Source organism: Crinia signifera, chromosome 2 (genome assembly GCF_055691185.1).
Source record: "Crinia signifera chromosome 2, ASM5569118v1, whole genome shotgun sequence".
Classification (NCBI taxonomy): domain Eukaryota; kingdom Metazoa; phylum Chordata; class Amphibia; order Anura; family Myobatrachidae; genus Crinia; species Crinia signifera.
Genome location: NC_139218.1, coordinates 364,993,211 through 365,006,364, shown reverse-complemented (window position 1 = coordinate 365,006,364; position 13,154 = coordinate 364,993,211). Strand labels below are relative to the sequence as shown.

Sequence of the window (13,154 nt, the reverse complement as noted above, 5' to 3'; positions counted from 1 at the left end):
CGACGCCCGCGATTGTAATCGCGGGCGCCGTGCTAGGTAAAGAGTACCGATTTTTCAAACCACTGCTTTGAATAGCAACTTTAAAGTCTCACCACTGTTTGTAAGGGATTTTTCCAGTCTGATATTCCTCTCTAGAATGCGGTTGTGCACTGTTGGTAAAAGGGCCGCTGGAGACCTGTAACTACGGTTACGGGTATATTCATGCAGAGGATTCAGTTGCTGCACGCTAATACTGGTTTACCGTGTGTCTGCGGAACACGCTACATGAGGACCTGCAATGTTTGGGTGGCCACATGTGGCCCTGTCACAGCCCCCTGCTGCGTAGTTCATCCACCACGGTTTATTGGGTGAAATTTGTTTAGCTTTTTTAGTTCATTCTGATTTTTTTTTGTTTTGATTTTGTTGAATATAATTTGCGAATGTCGATCTTTGCAATCCCTTAAAATAGAATCAATTAAAATGTTGATTTGTTGAAATCTGACAGCCCGCTGACTTTTACCCACAGGGCTAGGTGTAAATTCAGCTGCTTGGTCTTCACAGATGCCCCAGCGTTCCCAAGTCATTGGGTCTGTGATCTACCAACGATGATGATATTAAAAAATGGTTTTAATACTAATTACCCCTTTTTTCCCCATAGACATGTTAATATGGGCACCTACTAAGATTTTTCGATTTCACAAACATTATCCCCACTCCATTCCACATTTAGTATAAATCTTAATATCCATTAAAGTGTCATGTATTGAAGTGTATCGAGCGTGCACTATCAGTGTGTGTATAGGATGTGTGTGGTTTTTAGACCTCTGCTTTTACATCCATTTGCGTTCCCTGGCTGTCATCCCCTCGTTACCATCGTGTCTATAAATACATAAGTATTACTTCCTTATCTGTGCTCCTTCACCCGCAGCTCTGAAGTGGGGCAATCTGCTGAAACTTACACCGCCCTCTGCTTATTTTTCTAAAGGAAACTTAATGGCAAACTAATAATAAAAGAGAGCCTTCTGTTTTGCATACATTGCAGCACCTGTCATGTTTAGTTCCTGTTCTCCCCCCCCTCTGGCTCCTGTCACATTAGCCCCCTGCTTATCAAAGTTGTTTTATCATGGTGGCATTCCGCATAATAACGATCAAACTGTTATCTAGCATTCCGACAGCATTCTCTGTTTTCAGGACCTAATACCTTTTATTCCTTGGCCTCATGCATGAATTATGCGGTGTATGTGGAGAGGCTTAAAGCCTGTTTCCATTGCATTCTTCGCTATTGGATGCTGTTGAATTAGGGACTCCTATTTTTTTTTTCCTTTCCCTCCCTTAAAGGCTTGCAGGAATGCTATTGTTGACCTTGACACCAGATAACTGGGCAGACATTATATAGCTATGTTCGAGTCCTCCCAAAATGTGATGCTAAAGCCGACAGAGTCCTGGCGTGATACCCTCCTAGACAGCAGAGTAATGGAGCTGTTCTTTACAGTAAGTGCTTTGTTTCTTTGCTTATTGCATTATGGGGATATGTTGGTGATCTTAAGGAGAGAACAGCTATTGTGTTATATTCCTATTACTGCAGTGTGAGGTAGTCCCCCTAAATACACCTTTTATTAACGTGAGTTACGTGATATTGACAAAACTAATGATCTTCTCACTTCTATGTGACTAGTCACTTATGTGGTGGTGATCCTGGTGTGCTAAAAGTTTTGGTTCTTTTTGGCAGAATCCGTTTCTGAACAATGAGCATTTCAGATTTATAGTCCATACATCATCTCGGAGTTGGTCCGTGGTTCCTTAGACAAAGCTCTGATGCCAGCCCAATTTTAGAGTCCTTCAATCCAACTCAACTGCTGTTATTCCGTCTTGTTTTGCAATGAATGGGACTAGAATGTGTGTTAGGATTTAATTTGCAACAGCATGTGCATTAGTAGATATGGTTTCAGCGGGAAATGTTTTTTGCAACTATTTATCGCTACATCTCTGCTGTGCAAGGTGGTTACTGTATGGAGTGCTGTGCTTTCCGCTACAGTTACATTTTTGATGCGTGATTGGCTTACTGTTCAGAGGGGCTTTTTATTGTTTTTGTTTTTATTTATTTTAACATTTTTCAATAACCCTCTATTAGAACCATAAAACATCCGCACATACTTCTTGCCACCCCAAGAGTCCTAAAATAGTTAACCTTTTGAGTGCCAAGGAAATTGGTCAAAATTGGTATGAAAATTGCCAAATTAAACATTTTTATTCATCATAATGACCTGTAATTATTACCTTCTATAGGAAATAAAACCTTTTTCTTTTTTACACATTTTTTTTATTTGAATTTATATAACAAATGTGAGCCAATATTTTGCACATCTCACAGGGTTAATGTGTAGGCTAGTTTTCTATTCGACTTTAGCGCCGCGCATTGGGATCGAATGCATTCGATTTTTGCTTATATAAGCAAAATCAAATAGAAAAATAGACCGCATTGAACCGTGTGTATGGGGCATTAGAGAGATAAAGTGTACGGAGATAAAGCACTAACCGATCGGCTCCTGAGTTTGAAAAATACCAAGAGCTGATTGGCTGGTACTTTATCTCCATCGAATGTGTCTCTCCAAGGCTAAATACATAAACCTAAATGTTTAATTTGTTTTAATGCTAACCTTGTACAGTTTGGGTGGTATTCAATCCTTGACCATATTTCCTGACTCGGGAAATTGGCACTCACCTATTCAATGCTGCCCTAAACGACAGCATTGAAGGGTGTCAGATCCGACTTTTTAAAAAATCAGATCAGTTTCTTTAGAAACTGATGCAATTTTAGTTGATCCGTGGACTTTTTGTGTCGACAGCCAAAACATTGAATTTCGGCTGTTGAGTTGCAGTCGGAAGAAACTAATGAAAACGGCCCGGGATTCAAACTGTTGGGACATTCCGACAGTCGGAATCCCGGTTTGAATACCCTCTTCGTCTTATACAGCACAAAATAAATCCTAGTTTGAACTGTGTAGGTTTCATCTAATTTTTTTTTTTAGTCTAGGGATTTAACCTGTGTACAATTTAATGACTGCAAACTATGTAAGGCTCTGTACTGGACACTACATGGTCTACTTTGTTTTCTGAAGAACAGATTTCCTTTAGTAATACATTTTTTAGAATTTTCCCAAAAAAGTTAAATACAGATCTCTATATCTGTGCGTTAATAATGGCTAAAAACACATGCAGCGACTATTTTCCACAATTATGCAGGAACAAGTTAAGAAAAAAAAATCCCAGTGCAGGTCGTGTACAAAAGATAAAAATGTTACACATTTGCGGCACAGGTGCATAATCCAGGCGTCCAATTAGCCCCCCTTTTTTCCCCCGATAAAAATTACGGTCTTTGGGCTATAACATACAATAAATAATAGTTTGGGCATTCCATTGATACTATCCGTATGTCCTTTCGGTACTTTTTATTACTGTATGGCATGCGATGCGATTTTCCTATGTAATGTAGTCCCTGCTCTCTGTCAGTGAATACATTACAAAAATCGGGTCCGATAAAAAATCGCATCGCATGCCATTAATGTATGGCGTGCGATGCGATCAGATATCTGTTCCGATGTGACATATAATAATGGCATTTAATGTTCTATACAATTAAATGACATAATGTAATTTATTTAGCCCCCCACTATCCACGTCATCCCGAAGCATGGCGAGCACAGCGGAACGGGTCTGTCCGACCTTCATACCCCCACTATCCACGTCGGAGTGGAGTTGATTTATATAGCGTTCCGCTGCGCTCGCCATGCTTCAGGATGACTTGGATACTGGGGGGGGGGGGGGGGGGTAGTCGTGAATAAATATTATGTCATTTAATGGTACAGGTCGGGTATCCTGTATCAGAATTATTCCAAAAACCGAGCATTTCGGATAAGGGAAACTCAACCTGTATAGTACATTAAATGCCATTATAACAGGTAAAATCGCATTGCATGCCATACAATAATGGCATGCGATGCGATTTCACTACCTTTGCGTACGTAGTAAAATCGGGCGCAGTGCTAGGAAACAAGTACTGTCCTTTCTTAGTTGACATGACTTATGATGGTGATTTTCTTTTGTACATCTGGGTTTTATTTTTTTACTTATTTGTTTAAACTGTCAGGCAATACCCCGCTATAGATATATGGCGAGAGAATTCAGTGCATATTAATATATGTAAAGATTTGTTATTGCCCAACCATTGATGTGTTTAGAAATCATGTTCTCCCATTTTGCCTGCCTTGTTCATACAGTTATGTCATTCATAAAGTTTTAATTCTGTAATAATTGAGGGAGTTTTAGCCGTTTCAGATGAAAACAAGCACCTGCTCTGTGTCCTGCAAACACAATAAGTGGTTAATGGCACTGATCCCACTCTATGGGGGCGGGAAGGGGTGGGAGGGTTATCCGCCTCGGCCTCCCAGTGTATGGGGCAAGGGGACAACTGCTTGGTCAGCGGTGCAGTCTGTTGTGTCTATGAGCTGCGGATATACGCTAACCCACTGTTGCTCTCCTGATGAGGTGTAAAAGTCCATAGCGGAGCAGTAACAGGCACATTGGACAGCTGTCCAGTTGACATCTCAGCAACTGCTGCTCTCAGCTGTGACCACCTTCTGCAAATATCCTCCGGCTCAGCCAGTTAACTCCTTGCGTCCTCCCCCTGTTGTTCTCAGTTCCTCGACCCACCATTGGGTCTCCATGGTGAGCGAGTCAGAATATAAACACCTCGTAACAGTGCAACCATATATTATCTATAATCAGAGATTTGCCTCGGTGAGCGAGAAGCGTGCACTCCTTATCGCCAGCCAGATTGAGCCGGCCTAATCCATCATCTTGTTTTATAGGGCGGCTTTGATCTTGGTTTCAGGGGGGAGACATGGCGTAATTGCTGCTTTTGTTTATGAAGCGGGCATCCGTTTCAAATCCCTGCGCTATTCCGCTCCTATAAATAACATTGTCCCATGTAAAGAAATATTGGGTTTCTATACATCACCAGCTGTTTATCTGTAATGTGGACCTGTCGCCACTTACGGGTGTCGGGGACGTTTTGTTGGCTAAAGCGGTGTTCCGCCTTACGTCGCTCTGGGGTCTTGTGATGTCATCTACCAGGCAGTGATGTCATGACTGAAGCATGAGGTAATACTGTTGGGAGTTCCTCGGCTGTATGAGAATGGTTGCTCTCGCTGCCAGAAGGCCCACAGGTACAAGAGCAGATTGACAGATGTGCTGGATATTGATGTTCCAGAATTTATCAGCCACTTTTGTACTGTAATGTCGCTGTATATAGGTTTAGCTTTTTCCACCGCCATCCAGTCTCATATTGGCATGAACACAGTGAATATAGAAACTTAACAGTTCAGCTTATGTGATGGTTGTATTTGTTACGTTTTAGATATGGATTCCAGTGGCTTAGCTATATTTGTATTGTTTTTGTAGCATGTGGTGCACTTTTATAAGGAGAAACAATAGTTTTTTCTTTAATCGTTAAATAAATCTTTAATTGCTTTTTTGATTAGGGAATTATAACCAATCCACTAATCCCTGACACGACACTACTACAGATGTGACCTCATACACTATTGCTGTTGGCGCACTAGGTCCCTACAACTCAGCTTGCGCCAAGCATAGTTTATGCGCAAATGTCCTGAATTGCAATGTGATGCGATGGAATCTCTTCATGAGATTTCACAGATTAATTTAATTTGAGTCATAGGGGTATATTCAATTGATGTCGAAACTGCCATATTGCCGAAAAGACGTCCGTTTTCGGCATGAATGGATCGGAAGGGGTTCCGCTATATTAAATGCTAGCTGGTTTTTTTTCGGCAGGTCGAAATGCTCAGGGTGCTGCTAGTGGGGCAGGACATATTTTGCCCTTCAAAAATCAGGAAGGGTGCTGCACCCAGATAAAACAGCCTAGCCTGAACTCTAAAGCTGGGTATACACCTACAGATATAGATATATATAGATATATATAGATATATATATAGATACAGCAAAGGTTGGGGTCCGGCACTCCTCCTTAGAATGTAAACTGCCTTGGTGCCTTCCACAGGATGATCAAATAGTAGATGTGTGTACCTAGGTACTGGGGCGGCACTCGTAGGGCTTCACTCAGAATGAAAGAACTGCAAACCACACTGCAGTGAGTTCTAACGTTTCGATAATTTAATATCGTTATCAAAGACTTTGATAACGATATTAAATTATCGAAACGTTAGAACTCACTGCAGTGTGGTTTGCAGTTCTTTCATTCTGAGTGAAGCCCTACGAGTGCCGCCCCAGTACCTAGGTACACACATCTACTATATATATCTATCTATCGTGCAGGGGTGGCCAACCCGCGGCTCTCGAGCCACATGCGGCTCTCCCCCTGCTAAAGTGCGGCTCCTGCTTCCACTCCCATCTCATACATTGATGAGGCTCCCGGCAGCCTTCCCCACAGCAGCAGCAATAGGCCATTACGCCGGCTCCGCTCTGCACGATGTGACGTCAGGATGTCATATCGCGCATGAGAGGCGGGAGGTGCTGCCATATGACAGGAGGAGAGGACGTGGTCACGGGCCTTGAGGACGCCGTTGAATTGTAAGTATTCCTCTGCCAAGTCCATGCCGCAGCAGTGGGGGGAGCGAGTGGTAGTGATCAGCGGGGGGGGGGGGGGTGCCTGCCTGCCTGCCGCCTATGGAACTGACAGCTCCTCGTTTAGGGCGATGCCACGGCTTAGCCTCAAAGCTTACATTTATCTGTTTGCTAGACTCTGATACCCGCTTTACATTCCAGGCACCTGGAATAATACTGTGTACAGTAGTGGTCAGAGCTTAGTAACATTACAGCTGGTTAGTAGTATTTATTTCCTGGGTAGATCAGCGGATATCTGGGCACTTTATCTGCAGTCATGGGTCAAAGATTATCTTCATCTGCTCCTCCTCTGAGTTGGGGCACTCTCCTATCTTCCTCTGCCTGAGGAATCAGGGAGTATGGTGCTGCGAAAATACCACGGCGAGTCAGGGTTAGTACATCCTGCCCACGGTGGCGTCCCCCTAACCGAGGAGCTGTCAGTTCCATAGGTGGCAGGCCCGCTCCCCCGCTGCTCTAACTACCGATCGTCGTCGCCCCCCCCCCCCCCCCCCCCCTGCTGCATCCCGCTGATCGCTTTTTTCACGTGGACGGTATTTTATGTGGACCTGGCTTGTCTCAGTCTATTTTATGTGGATTTGGCTTGTCTCAGTGTATTTTATGTGGATTTGGCTTGTCTCAGTGTATTTTATGTGGATTTGGCTTGTCTCAGTGTATTTTATGTGGATTTGGCTTGTTTCTGTGTTTCTTTGTGTGGATCTGGCTTGGCATAGACACAAAAATGGGGCTTGGCCTACTTCCAAATAGACCACGCCCCTTTTTTGGGTGCACGCTCCTTTGGCGCGCGCATGTTGGCTCTTTAACTTGACTACGGATATTTTTCGGCTCTTTACCTCTGACGGGTTGGCCACCCCTGCTCTAGTGGGAATAAAAATATTGTAATGTATGAAAGCATATGAGAATGAAACCTGATCCCAAACACTGGAAAACAGCCAATGGTCATTCAGACAAATTAGTTATATTAAACAAACAAATTTATCCGAACAATAATTTTTGTCCATTTTCCAGTGTTTGGGAGTGACGGTTAATTGTCATGTGTTCCCTTCTCTTACCAGATGTTTGTTCTTACCAGACAGATTACGCTGATAATTCTGTAGGTGTGTACCCAGCTCTAAGCTGACCATACACTACAACAGGGGTTCTCAAACTCTGTCCTCACGGCCCCACACAGTTCATGTTTTCCAGGTCACCCGGCAGGTGCACTCATTACTCACTGACACATTTTAAAAGATCCACAGTTGGAGCTAATTGTTTCACTTGTGATTCTGTGAGGAGTCCGGCAAAACCTGCGCTGTGTGGGGTCCCGAGGACCGAGTTTGTGAACCTGTGCACTAGAATATCTGACCGAGCTGCACGATTTCGACAGGTCGTGCAATCGATTTGTGTGCACGTGAGGTATATCTGCATTATGCATGGTCCCGCGGGTTGAGATGTTGCTCCTCAGATCATATGTGCCACATGTATGATCTGTTGGCTTTGCTTGCGGTACATACTCTGCCATCGCTCGTTTGATCGCTCTTATGATTTGCATGCGATCAAGTCATATGCAGGTCATTCTAGTGCAGTGATGGCTCACCTTGACACTCCAGCTGTTGAACTACACATCCCAGCATGCCCTGCTACAGTTTTGCTATTTGGCCATGCCAAAGCTGATGCAGGGCATGTTGGGATGTGTAGTTCAACAACAGCTGGAGTGTCAAGGTTAGCCATCACTGTTCTAGTGTATGGCCAGCTTTAGACACTTGTATTTCTGAGGTAAATTTACTAAGTTGAGAGTACTATTTCACATGGGATGTTGCTATGGGCAACCAATCAGATCCTATCTATTATCTTCTAGAAGGTGCTAAATAAATAAGTAGATTCTAATTGGTTACTCACAGCAACATCCCATGTGACATAGAACTCCCATCTTAGTACATTTCCCCCTGTGTGGGACACAAGGAAATATGTAGTAATACAGTGGAGATGGAAAGAGAGTAACTGCCAACCAACCAGCTCCTTTCTTGTTTAAACATGGCCTGTGACATGGCACTTAGGAGCTTATTGTCTGGTACTTTATCTCTCCCATAGGCTACATACATCTGAGTCTGAATCTAACTGTGAAGTGGCTGCAGCACTAGGTTCTGTAGTTCATATACAGAAAGAGGGTCGACAGCCCCCGTGGTGTTCACTTGCCGCACATAGTGTATTGAGGCTAGATGTACGGGGACAGGTGTAGATCAGTTGGTCACCAGCAAGTTGTTAGTCAGTCAATGGGTCGACACCATTAGGTCGACATGTGCCTAGGTCGACATGCTGTAAGGTCGACGTGAGTCTAGGTCGACAGGGTTATAATGTTGACAGGGGTAAAGTTGACAGGGTCATTAGGTCGACATGGGTAAGGTCAACAGGGTCATTAGGTGGACTTTTTTTGTTTATTTTTACCCTTATGTCCTTGTGGATGGTAGGGCATGAAATACCACCTGTCGGCACATGTGTCGACATGGACACCGAAACGTACCACCACGTCCCCTCACAAGGCTCGATTGCGCTCGCCCTGCTTCGGGTACGGTGCCTCCCTACGCTTGGCACACTATTTTATTATCCCACCATGTCCTAGTGGATGGCAGGGCGTGAAATACCACCTGTTGGCACGTCGGCTCAAAAAAAAGTCAAAAAGCCCCATGTCGACCTAATGACCCATGTCCACCTATCTGCACGTCGACCTATCTGCATGTCGACCTAGTGGTGTAGACTTAGTGCTTGTCGACCTACTTGGTGGTGATCCAATAACCGTATCCCACGGGGACACATCTGTTTGCATCTGTTACATCTGTCTGAGAAGTGTTGCCCTCTGATCCCTAATTACATGCAATGTCTGAGCAGTACACAGACCGTGCCTACATGTGTAATGATGCCGTGGTAATGTGTCCCGGTCATAGATGCAGCAGAATCCTTCTTGTGTTATGTTTTTCCTCAATTTTTCTTGCTCTTCTTGAAATGTGTAAATAAAGTGATTGGTGACATTCCCTGTGCGCTGAGTGTGCCCGGCCGCATTCCTTTGGACATGATACATTGTGTGAACAGATCAGGTTTCTGCAGTATTTTGATTAGGTGGAAATGCTGGAGACCTCGTCCCCCTTCATTGGGATCGTAGCATGGTGCTGTATAGAAGCAACGCGGGCCCTTTGGGATTAATTAACCATCTTAACTTTTGGCTCAAATCAAGGGCGATGTTTGGCAAAGTGTAAGCCGGCACCATGTGGACAATAAGTGCAGTGTGCACCTGGGGGGTGGGGGGGGGGGGGTGCCAGGTTATATCCAGATTTCAGTCAGGATTGTGTGGATCATTCCAAGCTCATTTACACACTCCTGTATGTTTTAAATGTGTGGTAAACAAATTTATTTTTCAAGGCTCGTGCCACAAATGTCCTCCTAAAACCATGTATTTGGGCTATGTGTTTTTAGCAGAGGGATTCCTGTATTTAATACATGATGGAGGGTGTAGAATTCATGAGCCAGTCCATAAAGGGCGATATTCAGTGCGGGCCGGCGAGGGGGACTGTACAGCGAGGATGGATTTTCCACACCGTATTACACGCAGGGAGGAAATCCTCGCCGCGAGAGGTCCGCCATAAATGCAGCGAGTTCTGCTGCATTGTGTGCCGAGCCCCGCTGTTTTAATGGCCACACTCGCCGTTTCCACCTCACCGAATGAAACCAGCGAGGTGGAAACGGCGAGTGAAGGGGAGGGCATTGAATACTTTGACGGCGAGCTATCGGCAGTGCTTGCCATCCTAGCACGTTGGTGAATTTCTATTCATGTGTAATTGAGAGTGTCCTTACTTATGGTATTGTGGCATGGTTTGGCCCATGTTCAGCAGCAGACCGTAAGTCCCTCCAGAGGCTCGTGTCAACTGCAGGTAGAGCAATTGGAGTTGCTCTACCGAGTTTACAGGACATCTTCAAGAAGCGGCTTCTCTCAAAGACTAGCAGTATTCTGAGAGACTCCACTCATCCGAATAGTTTTTTTTCTTTACTTCCTTCAAATAGGCGTTATCGCTCGGTTTTATGCAAAACCAAACGATATAGGGAGAGCTTTTTTCCAGTGGCAGTTCGCACTTTAAATATTTTAAATATTTTAAATGCTTAGGGTTAATCGTGAACTATGTATGAATCCTGTAGTCATGTGTTACCTTTCTTTTTAATATCTCTGATTGTATATTTGTATTGTTCACAATTTATTTTCGTTTGATGTTCATGTCTAATGGGCATTTTATGACAAATAAAGATTCTATTCTATTCTATTCTATTCTAGCACGCCATCAGGGGATACAGAGAATAGATTCATCCATTAACATCAATAGTAATGATGACCACCAGAAGTTAGTTGAGGGCAATCCATTATTATTCTTTTATATGACCAGATTCCCAGGATTTGTTTAGCCCTGGGAAAAAACACCAATGTTAGTTGTGCAGAGCGTCACATACTGAAGTCCTGATAGAATAAGGAGCAGGTGCTTCAACCAGATTCACTGAGAACGTAAAGATCAGATCAAATTTGGGTCCTCCTTTTAATAACAGGATAACTGTATTACCCCAGCACTGATTTCCATGGTGTGAGCAAGCATGTACTTCTCCATGTATGTATTATAACGTGCGTCGTATACAGAGTCCTTATGCTCATAGTTTATATATTAGTGGATTTAAATGGTCGCATTATCTTGGAAGGATTGTATTATATTTTTTGTTGTGTGATAATTATGAGGGAGAAAAGCAGTCGTTGGTTATTTCAGAACACTATAATAGACAGATGGGACCTGATACATTGTTGCAGCAGTCGCACCAAACAGCCTCTCGCAGCAGGTTACACAAGACACTGCAGAATATGCATCTTGGTTACAGTGCAATGCAACTAGGTCACCTGAAGAGACTGCTGAGTAACTTGATATGACACTGTGCTACAGAGTCTCTGAATATATATTGTGTACAACGTGCTTGGATTAGGCTTCATTTCTAGGTCATGTCCAGTTGTACCGTGTTTCATACAGAGACTCCGTCGCAGACAAGTGTAACAGCATATTAATCAGCACAGTCTGTCTTTGCAGAGTTGCACGGGACATTGCACCAGGCGTGTCCTGCTATTTGGAGTATTGAGGCTACATATGTGACTTGTTAAAAACATTTCTAGGTTTAAATTTAAATGGGGCAGATGTATTAAGCCTTAACTAGAGATAAATGCAAAGGTGATAAGGAGAGATAAACGTCCAGCCAATCACCTGCCAACTGCCATGTTACAGGCTCTGTTTGAAAAAAGTCAGTAAGGAGCTGATTGGCTGGACATTTATCTCTCTATCACCCTTGCATTTATCTCTTGTTAAAGCTTAATACATCTGGCTCCGTATCGGAAAAGAAAGAAAGCTCCTCGGTGCTAATAAATGTAAATACGATACAAAAGAAACTAAATCTGTCATCAGTGGGGAAAAAAATACATAGATCTATTCTGTCTGTTGATTCTCTACCAAAATACACAAAATAAAATGAGGTGGCACTTCATCAGGTTACTAACCTATCAAATACTGGTATGGCACAATAAGTCAAGACATGATGATATTGTGAAGAGTATATATATATATATATATATATAAATGAAAATAAAATGTTATATATATATATATTTCTCAAGTTGGTAAGAACTTTAAATGTATTCAAACATCTAAAGATTACACATCAATTACGAGGCTGGATTGAAAAGTAATGCCTCCATGGCTATAAGCGGTACGTATGTAATATCTGGGCTCCCGTTTTTCTTATGAGACCGCGTCCCCTTGCGGGGCTCGCTGCTCTCGCCACGCTTCGGGCACGGTGGCTCGCTGCGCTCGCCACACTGTATAAAATCAACTCCATGCGTAGTTGGATAGTAGGGGTATGAAAAAAATGGGGTGCATTTAACATGGGAGCCCAGATAATACAGAAGTACCCTATAAGCTTTTATTTGTGAACGTATTTGAACACTTTTTTTTTTTTTATACATGATTACTGAATTTATCCTCTGTCCCTTTTTCACGCATGTGCACCAACACGTGACGAGTCTGGCAAACCTGTCGGAGAAAAAACGGCATCTTTCACCTCGTCGTCAGAGTTGAAGTGTTGACCCTTTGTGCTCTTTCATCTTTGGGAAGAGGTGAAAGTCGCAGGGCACAAGGTCGGGCTGTACGACAGGTGTGGCAGAACCTCCTTGAACTGCAGGTGCTGCAACCCTCTTCCCAAAGATGAACGAGCACCTTAAGGAAAGGGATGGGGGGACTACATTGAAAAGTGAATAGTGCATTACATAGAGGATATACTCAGTTATCATGTACAAAAAAAAAAACCTGTTCAAATCTGTTTACAAATAAAAAAAGTTATAGCCATGAAAGTATTTATGGGTGAGATTTAATAGCATGAGAGATTCAGAAAGTGAGAGATTTCTGAAGAAATCTCCCGTTTTTTTAAAAGCGGCAATCATTTACACTGCAAAACCAGTTTGATGTTGC

At 43.2% G+C, this 13,154-nt stretch overlaps 1 protein-coding gene across 1 annotated transcript in view; it reads left to right on the top strand.

Annotated features, from left to right (window-relative positions):
- The window catches only part of XPO4 (exportin 4), a 96,608-nt gene that overhangs the window by 53,840 nt on the left and 29,614 nt on the right, over window positions 1-13,154 (top strand). Inside the window, exon 7 of the mRNA XM_083169947.1 lies at window positions 1,358-1,470. Within this exon, the coding sequence (XP_083026073.1) occupies window positions 1,358-1,470 (113 nt within the window). The remainder of the gene's footprint in view (window positions 1-1,357; window positions 1,471-13,154) is intronic.